Here is a 23,367-nt window from a genome sequence, read left to right on the forward strand (position 1 = left end):
CATGCTACATAGTATTTAATAAGCAAATTCAGGTTTTAAGGCATCCCAGTATCCAACAAAAGACAGTGACTAAGCTTTCCAGTCCCTTCCAACATTGGCAGACATCAGGACTCACCATGGCCATTCCAATGTCAATGGCTCAGCTACTCACTAGTTAAAATCATTGAAGAAGGTTTGCCTTTGTTCACTTTTTTGAAAGCAATTTTACACTTGTGGAAAGGTATCTCTAATTTTTGTCCAGCTTAATCTGTGGAACACTAAATATTAAATGTAATTAATTATATTGTATGTACAGCAACATACCTGTCATGTTCACACTGTAGTTCGTGTAGCATATTACTTGTTCTGCCTAACACACACACATCACTTTGGCTTTATGGAAGCATCCTGTTACTGACAAAACCACTTGTATTTTTTTACTGTACAAGAGCAGCTCAAGACCGCGAACTTCATCTATGGTTTAAAATGTTTGACATCCCTTAACCTCCAGGTTAATTAAGCAGACCACCCACCCACACAGTATGTTTCAATGCAACAAAATAGGTGAACAGTTGTTTTTTTTTTATTCATTTCTCAGGGCAGTGTCTTGATCAGTGTCAAACCGGCATGTTTAAAATTTAAATGTTTTGTTTCAAATGATACTCATTTATTGGAAAATAAAATAAATTCCCTTCTGTGATTTTTATTTAAGTGACCCAAAGAAAGAAGCCAACTGAAAAGCCATAAATAGTGGCTCCAGCATATTACATGCTGATTTAGTAGAATTCCCATAGTAAGGAAACGGGCCATTTGACCCATCAAGTCCACACTTACTCTCCAAAGAACATCCCACCCTCTTGACCCTGCATTTACCATGGCTAATCCACCTAGTCTACACCTGCCTGGACACTCTGGGCAATCTTAGCATGGTCAGTCCACCTAACCTCCATCTTTGGACTGGAAGAAAACTGGAGCACTTGGAGGAAACCCATGCAGACACTGGGTGACTGTGTGCAAACTCCACACAGACAGTCACTTATGGGTGGAAATCAACCTGGGTCCCTGGCATGAAAGGGAGTAGTGCTAATCACTAAGCCACCAAAGTGCTTTAACTTAGCTGTTCCTATCTCCCTATTTGGATTTTTTGATATTGGTTTGAGAAGTAATAGAATGATGCAGGATTGTAAATGCTTGTTTTCTTTTGTGAATGTACATAGTCAATCATGTGAAGAATCAATAATCTCTACTTTTTAGTGAATTAAAGTGCAAATCCAGGAGAAACGGGCACTTATTCTGTTTTTTTTAGTGACTTACTTGTACTGCAGTATCAGCTAGCATTCTTTCTTCAGAGTAATGTGGTACAATTGTCTATAAATTGCATAGAGACTCAGAAATATATTGATAATTATAACTGAACAACTGATTTGGAACAAAGTAACTACTCATCTGCAAACATTGAATAGGTTTCTGTGTTGAATTCCTAGAAAGTTTTATATTCTTAAAACTAACAAATTTCCAAAATACTAGAACTGTTAAATTTTAAAAACAAAATGCAGAAAATACTCTGAGGCAGCATTTGTCGAGAGAACACTTCAGGCTGATGTCCTCTTTCATCAGAATATCTTTATTGTATTTCAGTACTGTGTTACAGACAGCATTTTTTTTTTCTTAACACATTTAATTTGCATACTTTTGGGGGGGGGGGAGTCAATATTTTGCTCCTATCATCTATGAAAATTATTGGTCATTTTTTATGAAAGTATTCAAAACTAATTATTTTACAAGTTAATATTGGAACTTCAGACAACAGCTATAATGAAGAAAATAGGACTGCAGAGTTCTGAAGTAATATTTTGGCAACTTGGGTGTTCAATTTTCATTTCTTTGTTTCTTTCGTTGATTCTTGCTTGCCTTGTTGTGATTTGATCTGTATTAGGAATGGAACTTTGTAGAATCAACCGGTTGTGCTTAATCCTCTGTCACTTTTAAAGAAATATTGCAACTTAAGTTTTGAAATTCCTGCAACACGAAACTACATATTAAAGCTGTAATATTAAATACAATTTATTGTAAGAAGAGAATTTTTTGAACTGTGAATTTGACAAAATGATATGCTTACCATAGTACCAGCCGTGATCTACGTGCAACATTCTGCTACTCAACTAGATTGTCCTGGTTTGTGCCCTACCTGTTTGCAAGATTCTGCTGGCGTCTGTTAGATGCAAAGTCACTATCAGTGGAGGGGGGGTACCATAGACAGGGTTTCAGGACTCACACTGGTATCTGACGTTTTCCAATCAAACAATTTTGAAGTTTTTAACCCAGTTTATTAAGTAACTTGGTAAAAGCCAGAAGGGTAAAATGCCTGGATATCCTGATTTTGGTTTGAAGCAACGGCCAGCAATTTATAGATCCCCTACAGTGTGGAAACAGGCCCTTTGGCCCAACAAGTCCACACTGCCCCTTGGAGCATCCCACCCAGACCCCCCCACACCCTGAACACTACGGGCAATTTAGCATAGCTGATCCACCTACCCTGCATATCTTTTGGACTGTGGGAGGAAACCGGAGCACCCGGAGGAAACCCACACAGACACGGGGAGAATGTACAGACTCCGCACGGAGAGTTGCCCTGTGGCTGGAATCGAACCCAGGTGCCTGGCGCTGCGAGGCTGCGGTGCTAATCACCGAGCCACCATGCCGCCCCTGATGTGGTTTCTCTGCTAGCCGCAGAATACTTCTCTAAGTAATGAGGGGGGTAGCCTGGGATGATAGGTGCACTCGGTTTCTTCAGTATTTAGGAGAATTGCTCCTGCCTCTGCTCACAGTCCAGCTTCATTCTTTTGCCCCACCCCCAAATGCGTTGTTACGGTATAGAATTTGCCATGTTGGATCTTGAGATTCAAAGCATTCTTGGACCACTTACAATGCCAGTGAGGAACATTAATTGTTTCATTTTGGCTGTCCTTCTGCTAAGTCACACCAACTTGCTTTCTGCCATGAAATCATGTTCCCTTCAATAAGCAACATTATCAAAACTTTCAGTTGTTCCACACTTCGTTATAGGAGCTTCGTGCTCTCTTGTTATACAAGAACAATTGTAGGTCTTAATGGCTTCACAGTGACTAGTATTTTGTCAACCCCCATGATCTATTCAAGAAGCACTTATAGTGGTTTATATGTTGAGCAATTAAATCTGTGTAAGCCACTTGCACAAGAAATCAGTTGTGCCTGTGAATTTGTCTCATCTCCTCTGTGTAAATCTTCTGAATTTAAATTTGTATCTTAGCAATGATTTGGAGATTTATACAACGAGTGTTAAAGATTTGAGTGAATTCTCATCTCTTACCTGCTAAATTCATCTATTTATGCTAGTAAAATTGTTGACATTTTGAAGAAGTTCCTTGCCTTGAAGTATTTTCTTTTAAATACTGCTCACCTTTTGGATTTGGTCACTTCGGTTGACTTGAACCTGGGCTCTCTTAGCCTTAAGGTTTACTTTGTTTGGGGCTCTAGAAGGCAACCTGCAAGCATTGGAAAACCATTATTTTTATTTTGCATCTCAGTGTCACCCTAAAGAGTCTAAAATTATTTAATTACAATTAATTACACTGCAAGCTTTTGTTTAAGTAGGCAATTCTTGCCTTTTAAAAATAGTCCAAGTGAAAACAGCATCATTGCATGGGAGGGGGCTTTTCAGACCATGACAGTCTATACTGGATCCTTGCAGCAATCTTAAAAATAATCCCACTGATTTTAGTATTTTGCTTACTATTTCAATTTATTTAGGTTCTGATTGGATGTTGATAGACTCTAGCATTTATCAAATAGCTATTTGTCCCAATCACAGCTGTACAGCATGAAAACAGACCCTTTGGTCCAACTTATCCACACTGACCAGATATTCTAAATCAATTTAGTCCTGTTTGCCAGCATTTGACCCATATCCCTCTTAAACTTTTCCTGTTTGTATACTCATCCAGATGTCTCAAGTGTTGTAATTGTACCAGCCTCCACCACTTCCTCTGGCATCTGCCAGACTTGCTGGGCTTTTCCAGCATCTTTGTTTTTGTTCCTCTGGCAGCTCGTTCCATATGTGCACCACTCTGCGTGAAAAAGTTGCCCCTTAGATCCTTTTAAATGTTTCTCCTCTCACCTTAAACCTATGCCCTATAGTTTTGGGCTCCCCGACCCCAGGAAAAAGATCTTTTGGTCTTTTTACTCTATCCATGCCCCCCCCATGATTTCCTAAAACTCTAAGGTCACCCCTCAGCCTCTGACACTCCAGGAAAAATAGCCCCAGTCTATTCAGCCTCTCCCAATAGCTCAAACCCTCCAACTCTGGCAACATCCTTGTAAATCTTTTCTGAATCCTTTCAAATTGCACAATGCCCTCCCCATAGCGGGGAGACCAGAATTAGATGCAGTATACTAAGCGGCCTGGCCAATGTCCTGTACAATGGCAACATGACCTCCCAACTCTTATGCTTGGTGTACTGACCAACTAAGACAAGCATACCAAATGCCACCATTATCCTATCTACCTGCAATTCTACTTTTAAGGAACTATGGACTTGCATTTCAAGGTCTCTTCATTCAGCAATACTCCCTAGGATGTTACTATTAATTAACCATTTTAAACTACTATCTAGCACTACATATTTACTCAACTATAAGGAGTTCTTGCATCATGGACTGTTGCAGATTTCAACAGCTTCTTGTAAATGATATGTTTGGATAATTTAAAAATACGCTCTGGTGACTGACTGACAGATTTGTACAAATGTGAACCTATATGTTTCAAGCATCCATGATTTTAAAAAAAAACCTGATACAAATCAGAGCTCAACTCATTTATGTTTTCCAAGTTTCAGATAGTGAAAAAATGTACATTCCCCAAAAATGTATTTCCACTTAGTGAGCATTGCATATTTTCAGAGGTTCTGTGGTTTAATAGAAGATAGGTATGGACCATTGACAGAGTTTTCCATACATAGTTTTGAATTTTGTTTTTTTTCCTGAATGGAAAGGATTTATTATATTTAAAATATCATATTTAAATGGTAAAGTTTAAAATATTCTTTCAAGAAAGAAGCATGGTAGGTGATATGGTAAAGAACTATCTATACTGTATTAAAGAATAAAAATTCAGTTACATAATTGTTGGTAATATTATTTCTGGAGCCACTTCTTTTAAAATCTGAGGATGCAGGCCATCTTAAGCTTTTTTAGGCCCACAATTTTTCCTTCACGATTGTTTTAAACTACACTCATTTAATTCCTGATTCGAGTTGTATCTTAAACTCCTTTAAAGTTCAATAGTGAAGACCTGTTAACCCCTCCAACGTTTCCTTTTCTCTTTTAAATTCCCACTGTAGAAAACCAACATTAATTTTAGTTTTTATTTTCCTATTTAAGTACCTGTAGAAACTTATTGCCAATTTTATATATTAACTAGCTTTCATACTGTACTTTGTCCTTTCTTTGCTGGTTTATAAAAGACTACCAATTTTCTGACATAGCTAGAGGTTTGACAAAATTCATTCAAATTTGACAGCATCCTTACCTTCCTCATTTAGCCAAAATTATGCTGCCAGCTTGGTCCTTTTTTCCCCACTAGGACGAAACTTTGAGAGTTGTGAAATATTTCCTCTCATTTTAAAGTACACCAAAGCATTTCTTCTATCTTTACAGTGTAACTACTGTTTAGGGGGCCCAGGAAGTACAGCCACATTTTCCTCCATCCAAAATAATTCTAGATTGTATTAATTCTAGCTTTTTTAAAAAAAAGCTAACGTCATCCCTCCTGTATTGTGCTAAAGACCTCAATTAACAGCCACCGACCATATTTTCCACAGCACCAATCTTTTTGAAATGTCAAATACTCTTCAATATTCAAGTCCCAGCCTTAATCACTCTGCAACCTTCAAGTTGTATGTATTTATTTCAAACTGTGCTAACAATTCATCCATTTTGTTATGAATACTGCAAGACTGAAATCTAGACCCTTTAACAATTTTTTTTTTCAATCTCTGGCTTTATTTGCTAGTTATACAGTTATGTTCATATTCTATCCCTACCCTGGTCTATTACGTAAAGCATAGAATAGTACAGGACAAGAACAGGCCCTTCGGCCCACCATGTCTGTGCCAACCATGATGCTATTTTAAACTAATCCCATCTGCCTGTACATGGTCCATATCCCTCTATTCTCTGACTGTTCGTGAGTCTGTCTGAATGTGTCTTAAACTTTTGTTAATATTTTTGCTTCTACCACCTAGCAATCTCTTCCACGAACCTACCATTGTCTTTGTAAATTCTTTCCTTGCACATCTCTGTTAAACTCCAACTCTTTTCTCTGCCCCCCTCATCTTAAACCCATGCCCCCTAGTATTTGACATTTGTACCCTAGGAAGGAGACTCCAACTATCCACCCTATGGCTCTCAATGTTGTCATGTCATCCTTCAGCCTCCAAACCCCTGGTGAAAACAATCCAAGTTTGTCCCTCTCCTTATAGCTAATACACTCCAATCCAGGGCACATCCTGGTACATCTCATAAGCCTCAACATCCTTCCTGTAGTACGGCAACCACAACTGCATACAATACTCCAAATATGGCCTGACTAAAGTCACGTGAAGTTGCAACATGACTTGCTAACTTTTATGACCTAATCGATGAAGGTAAGCATGCCATATGCCTCCTTTACCACCTTATCCACTTGTGTTGCCACTTTCAGGGAGATATGGACTTAACAGCCCAATATCCCTCTGTGTATCAATGCCCCTAAGTATCCTGCCATTTACTGTATACTTTCCTCCTGCATTTAACCTCCCAAAATGTATGAACTAAGTGGTTTGCTAGACCATTTTAGAGGACAATCAAGAATCAACCACATTCCCGTAGGACTGGAAACATACAAAGGTCAGACTGGGTTAGGACGGCAGTTTCCTTCCCTAAAAGGGCATTAGTAAACCAATTGGGTATTTACAACAATTGGCAGTGGTTACATGGCTGCCATTAGACGAGCTCTGCATTTCAAATTTTTATTGAATTCACATTTCATCTCCTGCCATGATATTTTATGAACTCTGATTCCAGGGCAATAAATTTGGGACTCTGGATTATTGGTTTAGTAACTTCATCATTCTTGAATTAAAATCCGAAGTTCTTTCTGAATGGCACTGAGTGTACTGCACCAAATGAAATAGAACAGTTCAGGAAGGCGGCTTGTGACGACCTTCCCTAGGCAATTACAAATGGCCAAAGAATGCTGGCCTTGTCAGCAACTCTCATATCCCATGAAAGAAGAAAGTAAGTTTATCTGGTAACAGTTTAAGTTAATAAATACAAACAATATCAAGAACAAACAAGGTATCAATTAGCAATGAGTTTTAAAAAAAGCAGGAAATCAAGTAATCAAATTCTTCAATTGATTTCTTGAAAGCTTATGAACCAGAAGGTATCATGGAATCGAGTTTAACAAATGATCTTAAGGTGTTTACAATAAACATTTCCATACCTCATTGACCACATCTCTCACTTGACCCCTTTCCCACCACTATTTTGTTTAAAGCCATCTCTACTGCCCTAGCCAGAGCACAGTTCATTCATTTCAACAGTACATCTGCCAACTTTTCCCAGTACTGCTGCCAATGCCCCATGAATCAAAATCCATTTCTTCTACATCAGTCCTCGAGACCCATACTCACCTCATTCACCTTATTTATCCTATTCCAGTTTGCTTGTAATTCAGGTCATCTTGGGATTATTACTAACATTGAAGCTAAATTTGAAAACAGAACTCTATCTAGTCGTGAGATCTTTATCTGAAGAAGGGTCTAGGCCCGAAACTTTCCTGCTGTTCTGGTGGTGCTTGGCCTGCTGCATTCATCCAGCCCTACAACTTGTCATTTATATCTGATCATAATCTGCAAGTGTAATCTCTTTCCTAATCTCATTTATGTCATTTGCTACCCATGTGTGCTAAGATAACTGGATCATCCCCCTCCCACTGCAAGTTCCTCTCCAAGCCAGAGCAGATATCCCGATCCCTGGCACTGAACAGGCAGCACAGCATTCTAGACTCTCTTCCTCCAACTGTACAGAACTGTGTTCATCTCCCTACTGTCCCTCCCACCAGAATGTCCCTATTTAGTATTCATACTTGAATGGCTCCCTGCACCATGTTGCCAAGGTAATTTGCTCATTCACTTTGCAGCTCTAGTCCTCATTATGAAAACTGCAAGAATCTCAGTCCCAATGGACAGTTGTAAGGGCTGAAGCTCCTCCACTTATTCCTTCTCCGTGCTTTCAGTCCTGTGTAATTTGTATACCAAATGTTATGGTGGGTATAAATCTATTCATATGAACGTAGCATTAGATATCTTCTGGATATTCTGGAAAAGGTTGACCAGATTACACTAAAAGACGTGAGAAAAATGATATCTCTAGCTCATATCTCTTCAGTTTTATCATATGATGATATTGGGCAGCAGAGGTGTACTTCTGAACATAAGACTCTAAGACCACTTGTATGAGTAATCCGACATTCTGGTTCTGAGAAAATATCAAAGGCAGATCTGAAAGTGGTTAACATTCTCATTCCAAGCCTAATGGGCATTCTTTAATCAAGACTTGGACAACAGGTCAGTATTACGCAAAATAAATATTCATAACAAATCAACTACCCATCTTTAATTCTGTAACATTCTTGGATACAATAACAAGGAATGGGAATAAAGCAGGGAAATTAGTGTAAAATACACAAACCTCCAGCTGCTGTCTCCTATGACGGGGAGGAAATGTGGTCTTCCAGCCTGTAAAGTTGGTGACTGCTTAGAAAGACTTTGAGCTGTTGACGACCTGCTGTTACTTTGCTTCCGGGTTTCTTTGTGGGACTGTTTTGTGAGATAATCAGTGTACTTCTGACATTCGTGTGGGGTTATATACCCTGGTGTTGACAAATGAGAACACATGTTGGAACATGTTGGACCATCAAATCATTAAAATTGTGAAATTTTATTAATTATAGTGCCACATTTTTTTCAAAATCAATTTAAAGGGTAAAACTCTGCTGAAAGTATCCTGATTACTTCACTCTATCTGATGCCTTTTCCTACTCTTAGCTAAGATGGAGTGCTGCAGTTCAGAGATATACTGCAACCATGCACATAGTTGTATAATTTGCCTAGTCAGTAGCCTTTTTAGGGAAAAGTTTTCAAAATTGAACATTCTAAATTTAAGTTCAAATATTTCTTAGTCTTCATCTCTTCTTACATAAATTGGAATTTGCTTCCAATTCCCTCTTTTAACTTCTTCCACATTTCTTACATTCTCTTTAAACTCACATCAAATTTTGCCTATAAAAAGGTCTGAAGAAGGAAGTTCTGAGGAAGGGTCACTGGACTGGAAACGTTAACTCTGATTTTTACTTCACAGATGCTGCCGCACCTTGTTTTTCAGCAACTTCTATTTTTGTTCCTGAAGAATCAGATCTGACTCAAAATGTCAATTTAGTTTCTCTCTCCACAGATGTTTCAAGACTTGTGAGTTTCTCCAGCACTTCATTTTTTTTATTTTGGATCTGAGCATCTACAGTACTTTGCTTTCATTTTGGTCAAGCTTTGATACAAAATGTTAGACAATAGAATCATGAATTTTTAATAATCAGAATATACTTAAATACCTTCTACTTACCAAGCTGGGTACGATGTTGCAACATGCTTAAGTATTGTTTCTGCATCAGCCTGTGCATGTGATCTGTGCTGTAGATGTTAGCAATACTGTATAGATAGCGCTTCTGGCCTGTTTTCAAACCCGGATGCTGGAATACAGTACGTAAAGTGTCACTGAACATACCATTTAAAAAAAACAATAATGTTCAAGTACACCAATTAAACAATTTCAAATTAAACCTAACTGGCCAATTTTTGATCAAATCAGATTGATATTGTTCTGTCCATCAATAAAGTTATTGGTGAGTGTATACAGAAGGACAATTTCCCTCAATGTGTGTTTACATCTGTCGCTTCAAGAACATGACAGTGAAATGAATGTGAAGCATTAAGTGGAGTGAGTATAGTGTCCAGATTTGGTTACATTTTGTTGCACAACAAGATACAACAAACAATAAGAATTTGTGACTAATTAATACATTTTTGATGATAATGGCTGACAGAAGAATGTTGACGCATACATCATTAGAATTGCCTGTTGTTCCATGCGAAGTACCAATGGATCTTTTTAATCATACACTTAAGGTACTAAAGCATGCAGATGTGGTATCAAACCTCTGAAAGATTATCCTGTTAACAATACTGTACTTCCTGAGCACTTCTAAATCAGCCTAGATTGCAAGTTCTTATCATCAGCAGTTTCCCAGACTGAGTGCAGGGGAAAAATAAATATCAAACTACAAAAAAAATTTATTGTTTCCTGGATTGTAGTGTTGGTACAACTTGAAGTGCACCAAATAAAAAATGAAATAAAACATTTGGTGGAAAATAAGATGAACTGTAAAAATAGAACACTACATAGATGTATAGAAATCCTTGAACAAATAAATTTGGTCAACCTCCAGTGCATGAATAACAATGGGAAATATCTGTTATTCCCATTTACTCTAGAGGTGAGATTGTAATCCCTCAGCCTGCTACAAAAACAAAGTATGGATTTTTTCAGAGATAGTTCGAACTGCTAATGCTGGAGAATCTGAGATAACAAGGTGTAGACCTGGATGAACGCAGCAGGCCAAGCAGCATCAGGAACTGGAAAGCTGACGTTTCATGTCTAGACCCTTCTTCAGAAATGGACTTTTTCATTAACTCAAGGCCACAGGAAGTTCACACAACTTTTGAGAATACCTGCTACATTCCAGATACAGTACTTGGCTCTGAATTAATCATCAACTGAGCAGTTTTTCACAAAATAATTATAAAAAATGATAAAATAACAAGAACAGCTGCCAATCCAAGTAGATTTCCAACGACAACGGAAGTTTCCATTTGACCACATGACCTATTTAATTAACTCCTCTACAGGAGTAGAGGGGGTGGCACAATGGCTCAGTGGTGAGCACTGCTGCCCCACAGCACCAGAGACCTGGGTTCAATTCCACCCTTGGGCAACTGCCTGTGTGGTGTTTGCACATTCTCCCTGTGTCTGCATGGTTTTCTCCGGGTGCCCCGGTTTCCTCCCACAGTCCAAAAATATGCAGGTTACGTGGACTAGCCATGGAAAATTGCCCATAGTGTTGAGGGATGTGTAGATTGTGTGGGTTATAGGGGGACAGGTCTGGATGGGATGCTCTGAGGGTCGGTGTGGACTTGTTGGGCCAAGGGGCCTGTTTCCATGCTGTATGATTCTATGAAGGAGTATCCAAATAAAAGGTTTGGGAAAGGATAGGCCAAGACAGCTGAAATCCAAATATCCACCACCTTCCAAGAAAATATGCGAATACAAAATAAAGTAGATGGATAATATAGAAATGTATTGCACCAGCACTCTTATACTACTTTAGCTACTATGTAAAATGAGAGCAGAATTAAAATATATGAAGAGCTGCACGTTACATTCTTAACCAATTTGTCAATTACTTTACTGTCATGTGGACAAAACAGTAGCTAATATGTATGAAACAAGATCAGACAGGTATTAATAAATTTAAGGACCAGTTAAACTATATTTGTGGAGTTGGTTAAGGGAGATCTTTTGACAAATCAGCAGCTTCTCACTCATCTTTGAATAGTGCCACGGATTTGTTTATTTACACCTAGACAAGCAGGCCAAAGCATGATTTAAATATTCCACTCTACAAATAGTGCACGTATACACACACACACACATGATCTCTATGTCGCACCGAAGGGTCAATGGAGATTATATAGTCAAATCTACAGAACAGTGAATTTTAGTCCAGGACAGAAAGTGTTACTATTGATTCAAGGTTGACATTTTATGTGAATTTTTGCAAATAGTGCAACTGATTCACTTTGCCGCATCTATTGAATTATTTCTCTAAACACTTATAAATATTTTAAAATGTTGAACAATGCATTTTATTAGCCATTAAATTTGTAATTTATTAACTAGCACTAACTTGTATTTATACAGTGTCCCAGTGCACAAAACAAACTATATAACAAGGGCACATAAGGAGATACTAGGTCTGACAATCAAATTCTTGGCCATAGGTGTACAGGTGGAAAGCATATAGACAGATACAAGGAGGGAATTCCTGACTTTAGACCTCGACAACTGAATCCTGGCCATCGACTGTGATGGATTTAAAATCAAGGTGCACAAGATTAACAGGAGATATTTCTGAGGATCATTCAGCAAGAGAATATTATAAAGAAATGAAGGATGAGGCCAGGGAGAATTTGAAAACAATGAGACTTTTAAAATCAATGTATTGGTTGACTGACTGGGGAGTAATTGAGATAAGTAGACACAGGGATGATAAGTAAACACAGAGCTTAATGTCAGTAAAGGCAGGATACCAGAGTTTTGGATTGTATCAAATTTCCAAAGAATTGAAACTAGCTGTGCAAGGAGAAAGTTGACATTAACAGGTATCAGAATGGAAGCAGAGGATATTTACTAGGATGTTGCCTGGGCTGGAGTGTTGCAGCTATGAAGACAGACTAGACAGGCTGGGGTTGTTTCCTTTTGAGTAGAGAAGGCTCAGAAGGGACCCGGTTGAGGTCTACAGAACCGTAAGGGTGCATAGACAGGGTAGAAAGGAAGAAACTTTTCCCATTAGTAGAAGGGTTAATTAGCATTGGCCATAACTTTAAGGCAAGGAGTAGGAGGTTTGGAGGGAATTAAAAGAAGGATTATTTTACCCAGAGGGTAGTGGGTATCTGGAACTGGCCAGCTCAAGGAAGGCACTCAAATCAGCGGAGGACAAAGGAAGTATTTCAAAGGCTTCCTGAAGACTTGCCTCAAGAAATGTAATGTAGATGTCAACACTTGGGAGATCCTTGTTTAGAAGAAACCAACACGAAGGGACACAATTCTTTGAGAACACCCATCAGCAGGAGGAATGATCGAAAAGGCATTGGAGAAAACGACAGCGATCTGAAGGCCAAGGACCAATTCAACCTGCCAGAAAAAGCTGCCAAATGTCTGGTTAAAGATGCTGCTCTAGAGTCGGACTCAGCTACACAAGGAGCCACAGAACCCATAATGAGTGACACAGAATTTCCTAGGTGGACAATCATACTCGTTAGCAAGTGAATGCTGACAATGATATAGAAGAATTATTTTACCCAGAGGGTGGTGGGTGTCTGGAACTCACAGTCTAAATGAATGTTAGATGCAAGAACCATTGCAATATTCAAGAAGTATTTGGATGAATATTTGAAGCACCATAGTATACAAAACTTCAGATCAAAGTGGGACTACAGTAGATTGGTGCTTAATGACCAGCATGGATACAATGAGCCAAGAGAACTATTTCTGTGTACAACTAACTCTCTGACTCTGTGACTTAGGTGAGGGAGGTGCAAAGTCAAGAAAGCATGAACTGATAACCTATATTCATGATGTCTATCTCAGGGTCAAATTTGACTCCAAGATTCCAAGGAGTCCAATTTAATTTCAGTTGCCAGGGAGGGGGTTGGGGTCAGTAGCTAGGGAACAGAATTTACAACAGGAACTAAACACAGTGGCTTCAGTCTATTCAATATTATTTGTAGGAAATTTATGTTCATCCAGTACTAGATGTTGAACAAGGAATCTGATAATTCAGCAATTGTGGAAAAGCTAAGATAGGTGGTGATAAAATAGCGCTGGGTGTCATCAGAAAATACTGTCCAAATCATTCTGAAAATAACAAGTTTACTTGGCAAAAAACAATGATCCTGTTTTGTTGACCAAAGTTGCTGAATATTGGCACCTTCACAGAAATAGCACTGAATGGGTTGCTAGGCGAGTGTAGTTACTCAAGTTAAAAGTAAGCTCATTAAAATGGATGAAGTTGTTCCACAAGCTTAGAAAAGTCAATAATGCTGAAGAACAGAAGCGTACTTTATAATAGCTTTCTCAGCAATTCCAACCCTCAGGTTTTCCTCTGCCTTTTCTGGAAATACTGCTGTGTTTTCTAGTTAAGTAGTAATTGCAATGCTTTATTGTCAAAAGTTATGGGCGGTCAGCCTACACAGAAGCCTATCATTTTTATTCTTTTAATGAACCACTGAATACAAGAAGCAGTTAACTGATAATTTTTTAAAAAGCCATTGTTGCACCAAAATAATAAAGTCTGAAGTTTGATGTTTTACAGCTGCCTATTTTTAAAAGCATCAAGGTCCATGGGGATAATGGCTGAAAATGGTTTTTTAAGTTGAACAATCATGTTCTTGTTGAATGGCCTATTTCTATTCTTATTTCTTTTGTAATTTTCTTTGTTTTTAAGTCTTGTAGTTTTATAAAAAAAGTAAATTTGTTGAAATTTGGTTGAATTGAGAAAGATGATAGATATTGTGCTTCCATTTGGAAGTTAAATTAGTGGTGTTTCTTAAGTTGATGGAATAAGATTTCTTCCCTCTAATTTTACAGAGTGATTAGCAGTAATATAGAAATTTCAAATGTAGTTTGCAAATGGTTATGATATATAAGAGATGTCAAATGCAAACTAAATAATTGCCTGCAAAATACAAAGTAATAGCAAATATTTCCTGTTACGAAAGGGCCAGTTTTATGTGAATGTTACATAGAATACAGTTGTACTTTCTTTAAAATGTTGTATGAGATTTTCAGGGAATAATTTATCAACAATTGTTATGCTAATTTATTTAACAATATATCGTAATGGTAGGACTTGTACAATTGTATATTTGAACAGATCTTGCTATCAAAATATGTAGCTGTACAAAAATTTGGCAGATGCTGAAAATCTGAAATAAGAACATAAGTTGCTGAAAATACTTAGCAGATTTAGCAGCATTTATGGGAAGAAAGGAACAAGAGTCAAAAGATTCAGATCATTTAACACCGTTTCTTTCTCAAAGATGCTGCCAGACCTGCCAAGTTATTCAGCAGTTTGTTTTTATTATGCTTTTACAAAAAATTGATTAATAGCTATAAATAACCATCTAGACTTGAATTCAAGATCAGAGGTCACATGACACCAGGTTGTAGTCCAAACAGGTTTATTTGAAGTTACAAGCTTCTCAAGCGCTGCTCCTTCATCACTTCACCTAATGAAGGAGCAGTACTCAGAAAGCTTGTGATTTCAAATAAACCTATTGGACTATAACCTGGCCTTGAGTGACTTCTTACTTCGTCCACCCCAGTCCAACACCTCCACATCATAAATTCAAGATGTTTAAACTTGCAGTTCAGAAAGGAAAACAGAATTTGCGGTGCTACAGCCAAAAATGTTTCAGTTGTTTGAATCAGATAACCAGCATATTGAAACACGAGGACTTTAACAGTCAAGCACAAGAAAAGATGACAGTGGCTTGTATGGATGGATGTTAATGCTAACATCCTCCAGCTAAAGAAGTAGACAATGCACCCTACTCTGTCCAGTGACCTAAAGGCAATCTGTTTTGGATTATAAACTGACTAAACACTGTACTGTATTGATCTCTGCTGTGTGCCTACTAAAGATTTGCTGTAACTAACAGATATCAAGTTCAAATTCTTGAATTCTGACAGTTTAATTGTGTTTGTTTTATAAGCACTGAAAGTGATAGTTCCCAAAAGGCAACATAATGGATTGCTAACAATATCGACTGAAGACTCCACTGACAGCTCCCTGAGTTTATCTGTTCATGTTCTAATTTTAATATCTGGTTCACGGGAGCTGTGTTACATATGGCCTAAGTTATCCATTCTAGAAATCTGCAAGTATGGAAATATCAGGCAAGGACAAGAGTCATCTAGACTCGAAATGTTAGCTTGCTGTCTCTCCATGGATGCTGCCAGACCTGCTGTGATTTCCAACATTTTGTTTTCATTACGGACTCCAGCATCTGCAGCGGTTAGCTCCTACAATACGAAGGTTGCCTGAGATACTGTCTATGGTTAAAACACAAGCAGATTGTCAGTGTTAGGGCACAAATGCTAAATGGGCTAGATCTTGTTGAATAGTGTTCATGATAGCACCCATTTTTGATGGTAACATGGCCAGAAAGTTCAGAAGGTTAAGCAAAATCAATGAGTTGTAAATTTCCATAACTGGCTGGTTGACTTATACCACTCCACAAAGGCATCTCGTGGTATCTTAGTCGTGTCCCTACTTATGGGCTGGAAGGTCCAGGTTGAAGACTTAGCTAACCAGAGGTATGTTATTATATGTCTGAATAGATTAATTAAAAAATACTTTTTTACACCACTACACAATTTGTTTTGTGCAAATGGAATCTTGTTATGTGCCTCTCCTATAGTGTTTAAGAACTTGCTGCATTAAACCTTATTTATTTAAACTCACCATAGAAAATTAAAATATGTAATTAAGAGCATATCACTTATTAAATGCTACGGTGTTTACAAACACATACTATTCAATCTCTCTAATCTAAAATGAGAACAATATACAGCATTTAATCTCATTTCTGCACATTGTCAATTCTTGTTAGTGATTTAAAAAGTCAAAGTTTAATTTTATTCTCTTACTTTTCCTGATACTTACCTGTCTGAATCCAATCTTTATTTCAACGCTATTTCTGTATCTGAATTCAGCCATTCTGATTCACTTTCTTTTCGGATGTTTCTTTGGTGCTTTATCCATCTTTAAATCTTATTAAAGAGATTCTCTAGTTCCACAGTTGACAAAAATCTCAGATGGCCAGCTGCCCTCATCAGAATGTTAACAGCTCATGCTTAAGGGATTATGACAAAGAAAGAATTTTGACATGCAGGATGCAGCAAAATGATACAATGCTCCTGCAAGGTACTTTGCTCCAGCAAGGTCAGGCCAAATATCAAGTGATTGAAGTTGAATAGTGACTAGGCCCTAGAAAGCAACTAATACCTTCAGGAAAAGGAGAATATTGGTCAGCAAAAAGAAAATGCATAACTCACATTGTGAGAATATGAAAATATACGAATCATAGGGGTGATAATAGCACATTAGGCCCATCACACCTATAGCAGCTCTTTAAAAGAGCTTTTACACTAACTGCTATAAATTGCTTTACATGTTTTACATTACCATATGCTATTGCGTGCACAGCACACTGGAAGGTTCTTATGTTGTGAAAAACTTTTTACAACTGCAATTTTCTAGGAAGGGTGAAGATGTGGCATTAGACTACCAGCTTATCCTACTGCACAAGGCAGGCAGAGCAACAATCAGTGCTTTTATCAACAGTATGAATGCCCAGCAGCAAAAGCTAAACTTCGCCCCAGGATCCTAATATGCCGTAGTCCAACATTAACAAACCTCAATCTTTCAAAGTAATGCTTATTTCTTTGAGTTTGGACCTGATGGAGACAATGTATAACTTTACATCCTCCACTACCCCTGTTAATTGTTTAAATCCATGCAGCTGGTGTGTATTAGCTGCCCAGTCACTTAAATCTATTAAAATAGACAGACTAAAATCATTGTTTTTGGGCTAGGAAGTAGACGTTTGCAATATATAACACCATAAACAAATATAAAATTGTGTAAAAGAACAGCAGATTCTATCCATCATTGACTGGCTTTCTAGAAAGTGATTGGACAAATAAATTATGTTGTCGATGTTAATTATAGATTTTGTTAAGTACACTGCTCAATGCATGTAATTGCTTGGGATAACAGGATTGAGAAAATTTTCAGGAGTATATTGAAGACATGTATAGACACCACCTGTAGAAATGGTGCATTCTCCACTGATTTGGGGATGTGTACAGTCTTCACCTGTGGAGTGAGTGATGGCTGTTGCAGCAGAACTTGATACCCTCTGCCTTTCAGTTCCTTCGGTTCAGCTACTTTTTTTGTTAGTGGAAACATCAGTGCTACAGAAAAATAAACAGCAGAGGAAATAAACAATATATTTGACTTTAACTCAAAATGAGTGTGTTTCATATATGTTGTCAAGTTTGTAATGCAGCTTCTGCTCATTTTAAAACATGAGTTTAATTCCCATTCCAGCTTTACACAATATACAAAATAAACAAATTCTTACAATGTTTAGCAAGGTAGCTAAAACAGAACATGATATCAATATTCCAATTAAGTTGGAAGTCAAATGGCTAAATTTTTTTTTGTCTCACCCAGGAGGTATATTGGCTATTGAAAGTGTATTTGTGCCTCCTTCACACATTATTAAAATTCCCAAGATGCCTCCAAGTAAACAGAAAAGTAAAAACTTCTCCTTACCATTTGAAGCATGAGTTTTTGGAAAATTATGTCCTAATGTCCTAAAAGAAATAGCACATTGAAAAGATACAGTTACATGCAATTAAATATACAATGAAATATGCAAATACTAACTTTTGCGTTTCTAATAGATTTTTAAAAAGACATTATTCACTTTAACATGTTCTGCCTAAATTGGAAAAAGAAATCCGAGTATACGTCCTATTGAAAGAAACTGGCAAAAATTGGATTATGAGAAGGAACAGTTGTACCAGTTTAAACTGTAGTCTTATGCTTGTTAAATCAGTCACATGTCATTCAGCAGAACAAAGCTGCTTACACTTCGGAAGATAAAAAATTTTTTCTTCCCCTTTGTCACATCCTCCATTTCCTGATTAGTTGGTTTCACTCTTTGCTGGAACCATTACTGTGTACTTACCTAAGGTAGACATTGAAGGGCATGAAATTTTAAAAAATGGAAAGTCTCACTATAACTGTATAGAGTGTTTGAGGCTGCATCTGCAATACAGTTTTGGTCCCTGTATTTAAGGAAGAATATGCTGACATTGGAGGCAGTTTAAAAGAGATTCACTAGACTGATTCCTGGATTGAAGAGGTTGGCATGAAGAACACTATGTTAGACCTTTATTCATTGAAGTTTAGATCATTAAATGAATGAGCACTTGTATAAAAAAAGGAAAGAATATTGTTCATCTTATTCTGTGACTGATAAACAAATGGTTATTACAATAAGTGTTTCTTTTTTAGGTTGGAATCTTGGCACAGATAACTGACCCTCGTAAAAAGGATCAGATTGTTAGAGTCTAGAGACATACAGCACAGAATCAGATCCTTTCATCCAACTCATCCATGCCAACCAGATATCCTAAATAACCTAGTCCCATTTGCCAACATTTGGCCGATATCCCTCTAAACCTATCCTATTCATATACCCATCCAGATGCCTTTTAAATATTATACCAGCTCCCACCATTTCCTCTGGCAGGTCATTACATACACACACCACCCTCTGTACAAAAAAGTTACCTCTTAGATCCCTGTTAAATCTTTCTCCCCTCATCTTAAACCTATGCCCTCTAGTTTTTGACTCCACTACCCTGGAGAAAAAGACCCTGGCTATTTAGCCTATCTAATCCCCTCATGATTTTATAAGCCTCTGAGGTCACCACTCAGCTTCTGACATTCCAGGGATAATACCACCAGCCTATTCAGCCTCTCCCTATAGCTCAAACCCTCCAACCCCGACAACATCTTTGTATTTCTTTTCTTCACCCTTTAAGTTTAACAACATCTTTCCTATGGCAGGGAGACCAGAATTTAACATGGTATTCCAAAAGTGGCCTTACCAATGTCCTGCATAGCTGCAATATGACATCCTTGCTCCTATACTTAATACACTGGCCAATAAAGGCAAGTGGACCAAATGCCTTCTTCGCTATCCTGTCTACCTGCGACTCTACTTTCAAGGAATCCTTCAAGATTTTCACAATGAAGAAACAGCGCTGGAAACACCGTGCTCTGGAGTACTTCAAGGTGCCGTGTCTCCAATGGTCATTCCACTCCGGATCCTGATGAATTACGTCCAGGCTGCCTCACCAAATTCTTACTAGGGATTGGTCCACAGTATAAATCTAATTATAATTTGGCACAAAATTAACAAGGGCGATATTGGATGAGTGGCATGCAAACAATTAAAATGCTAGTATAGGAACATAGAACTCAGGCGCAGGATTAACCTCCTGGCCCTTCATGCCTGCTCCATCATTAAATAAGGTCATGTCTGATTGGATTGTGGTCTCCGTCCTACTTCTGTGACTGCTCCCCACAGCCCTCAAACTTGCTCAACTTTCTAATTCTACCTTCAATAAATTTAAATGTCATAGCCTCCACTAATTTCCAAGTGTGTTTTTGTGTTAGTGAAAAAGGACATTGTTAGTGAAGAATAAAGGATACTTTACATTGATCTATACCTTACATGGAAGTGTATAATATTGTTACAAGATGTTCAGAATGGAAAAAAAGTGTGTTCTTTCAGAGAAGTTAAACTTTGATATTTTGATAATAAGTATTCTCCAGCTTCCCACTATTTATGAAGCATTTCACCAATAAATTATAATAAATAATTTTGATTATTCTTATTTTTTACATTAGAGAACCTTTGGAAAAATGAGCACCATAAATTATGAAGCAGAACACTAATTATAATCAAAGGAAAGCGTAATATTAGAATTGGGATATAAATTGAGGCAAGCTTTAAACTTACAAAGAAACACAGCCATTCAACCTGAAATAGGTACTTTATTATTGAAACAGTTGCACTATTTTGTTGTTCTAAATAATCATCCAATAAAACTTGGACTTTACATAAGGAATGTTTTAATGTGAAAACTAACAAAGTACAGAAAATTGTTTGCAATGTCTTTAAAATTTCTAAAATGTCAAATGTAGTAGTTGAGAACAATTCTAAAATAGGGCTACAGTAAAAATTCTCCCAAGTGTTTAATTTTCTGATGTTGAAATGAGACACTAGAAATTGGAGAAGTCAGGATAATATCAGTCTACACAGCACCTGACAATTTGCAATACAAACAGCAACAGTGAGCACCATTATCCACCTCAATGTTTTCCATCACAGTATCTTCTTTCTTTTTAGCTGTAAGTAGCCGCAGCAACCTAAGAGAAGCAGGTAGCTCCATCACAGCTGGGGGAAAATCATAAAGGATAAACATTTCCCTTTACACCTAGTACAGAAGACTAGCCAAGCATACTTACAATATAATTAGCTATTTCAGTAAGTATCATTTGATTCCTCTTTTATAAATAAAATGCCTCTTACTTCAAAAGTCTTCCCATGCAAAATTTGCAATGGCAAACAGACAGAAGTCAGCGGTTATAGAGACAGAAACAATGCTGGAATGAAAACTTACCAGAAACGGTAGGAAAACATTGAAGCTACAAGGTGCAAAATGCAACCAGAATAACATCAATGCAATCAGCATTTATTTTCTCTTTTTAAGAAACTTCAAAATTGTGGAAATGAATTTCACCGTAATTCCCATCGAGTACAGAAATAATCGTGTGACGGACACAAAATTGACATTCAAGGACATTTAGTGAAATGAGAAAAGTACATAAAACTAATCATCTTCCAATGCCCGAATTGTCAGATGAATAAAACAAGTGAGCAACAAGTACCGTTTGCTTCCTGGCTTTGTCTATTTCAGCAGAACTCGCAGCTGCCTGAACCAATTTGAATGGAGAATGAAAACAACTATTGACAATCGTTCTTCTTACCTTTTCATGCATGATTGCTGCAGACCCTGGCAATCAGAATCTCGTTCGAGAAAGGTAACCTGTTTTCTGGATTCCATTAAGGAAAATTTACACCCTAGTTTCTCCCTATACCAGACCCACGACTTGAGCAACGGCTGGCAGCTTAGTGAGAGCCCCCATTATTGCTGAGTTAGCATCCAGGATACACATGCGCACAGAATAACGTTCCAGACTATTTAAAGCATTTTTTTTAGGCAGAATGTAGCAGCGTCAGATTAATAAGAACTAAACGCACTTAGATTCTGCCAGTAAGATTGTGCATTTTAAACGATTTGAGACAGGGGATTTTTTAGGATACTGCCAGTGTAGTTTATTATATAGTTGTTTTAATAATAAGAAGCAAGTAATTGTTACATGTTATTGACTAGGGCGGATTTAACTTTATTTTCAAAAATTATGACCTAAGTTTATTAATAGTTTTTATTGTTTATCTTTTCTGACCTAATTTTCATGCTTGATGTGTGGAGCACATCGTGGGTGTATTTTACAAGGCCAAAATCAAGTTCAGCAATCCTCTTGAAAGCAGAATTCCCAGAATGTTAGCACTTTTCAAACAGAAGTAGCTTTCTTGGCTCCATCAGAATGTCAGATGGTCACTAGGAGTTTCTGTATGGTGAGGTAGCTGGAGCCAGAAGACCAGTGGTACCAAACCTCTCCTTCAAGAATACTTGCAAATGTGACACGAAGACCTCAAAAGTCAATGAATGCACGTGGAAATAACTAAGGAATAACAGAAGAAATGACAAGATAACGACAGAGCCTGGGGTGCAATGCGCCACCATGATGACCAGCACCCATAGCAGCATTTGCAGCAAAACCTGTCTCACAGGGATTACTTGTGTGCACATGAAGACACCCCATCTGGAATGAATTTATTTGCTCAATGGTCATTACCTTTTGTGGATGAAAGGATACTGACCAATGATAAAATTGACATCCAAACTTGACATTAAAATTATTTGTTTTCAGATTTCTCCATGGCCTCACCCCTCCTATATCTATAATCTCCACAAACCTCCAACATGTCTACATGCATTTAATTCTGGCTTCTTGTGCAGGCCTGATTTTAATCATTCCAACATTGTTAGTGCTAGATTCCAAGTCTTGGATACCCTCCTTCTACCTATCTACATCACTTCCTTCCTTTAAGACAGGTCTTAAAGCCCCATTCTTAGTTCAAGCTTTTGATCATCTGACCTGATGTGACTTAATTTCATATTCTGTTTTAAAAGTTTCCAGTGAAATGCCTTCGGACATTTTATTAAGTTGTTGTTGTTTTTATCAGTGATGAGACTACTGCAGTAACAAGTTTACAAAACTAAATGATGAATTTCAATGAAGTCAGCTCCTGCCATAGTGTAACAGTTACTCATGAACTGCAATTGGAGCTTGCAATTAAGTTGCTTCTATTTGCAATAAATGCCCAGCAGTTCACAACTCTACTGTAGATTACTATGTCACAATAGTTAAGGCCACTGTTATTCTCATAGAAAGTAAATCACATGTACTTCCATTCTTACATATTTAAGAATATCTCCATTGGAAACTAAGTTGCATTTATACTCTCATGGAATGTAAATTTCAATATGCCCAATTAGCAGGTAGATTATATTTCCACATACTAAAATATTGATCACATGGTAAATCGACCATATCCATTGGGAAAATTTCTTTGTCGAAATGTTGACTGAATCTAACAGATTGTTTAAAAAAAGATTGCCAAGATGCCCAAGTTT

The 23,367-nt window shown here is 37.5% G+C and overlaps 1 protein-coding gene across 4 annotated transcripts; it reads right to left on the reverse strand.

The window, feature by feature from the left end:
• Positions 1-1,587: 1,587 nt before the first annotated feature.
• Positions 1,588-21,774, reverse strand: LOC125463926 (protein FAM216B). Of its 4 annotated transcripts, none has more exons than XM_048555713.2 (7): positions 21,593-21,774; positions 18,299-18,339; positions 17,837-17,934; positions 9,679-9,805; positions 8,752-8,932; positions 3,419-3,503; positions 1,588-1,906 (listed from the first exon to the last, which is right to left on the reverse strand). In XM_048555713.2, exons 1-7 carry the CDS (start codon positions 21,667-21,669, stop codon positions 1,856-1,858), a joined length of 660 nt encoding a protein of 219 aa, XP_048411670.1. In that variant the 5' UTR covers positions 21,670-21,774; the 3' UTR covers positions 1,588-1,855. The 4 variants fall into 4 exon arrangements, with proteins under 4 accessions (XP_048411670.1, XP_048411668.1, XP_048411669.1 ...); XM_048555711.2 differs by having other exon boundaries at positions 17,786-17,934; XM_048555712.2 differs by having other exon boundaries at positions 1,588-1,961; positions 17,786-17,934.
• Positions 21,775-23,367: the final 1,593 nt, after the last annotated feature.

Source organism: Stegostoma tigrinum, chromosome 26, assembly GCF_030684315.1.
Source record: "Stegostoma tigrinum isolate sSteTig4 chromosome 26, sSteTig4.hap1, whole genome shotgun sequence".
Lineage (NCBI taxonomy): Eukaryota > Metazoa > Chordata > Chondrichthyes > Orectolobiformes > Stegostomatidae > Stegostoma > Stegostoma tigrinum.

What these genes read in the sequence shown, in the direction of transcription:
- LOC125463926 (XM_048555711.2), bottom strand. Translation starts at nt 21,669, where the DNA reads ATGGAATCCAGAAAACAGGTTACCTTTCTCGAACGAGATTCTGATTGC. An exon ending in GCAACATCGTACCCAGCTTG is followed by an intron (nt 8,933 to 9,678) that starts GTAAGTAGAAGG and finishes TGTCAACACCAG; the next exon opens with GGTATATAACCCCACACGAA. An exon ending in ATAGGAGACAGCAGCTGGAG is followed by an intron (nt 3,504 to 8,751) that starts GTTTGTGTATTT and finishes CAATGCTTGCAG; the next exon opens with GTTGCCTTCTAGAGCCCCAA.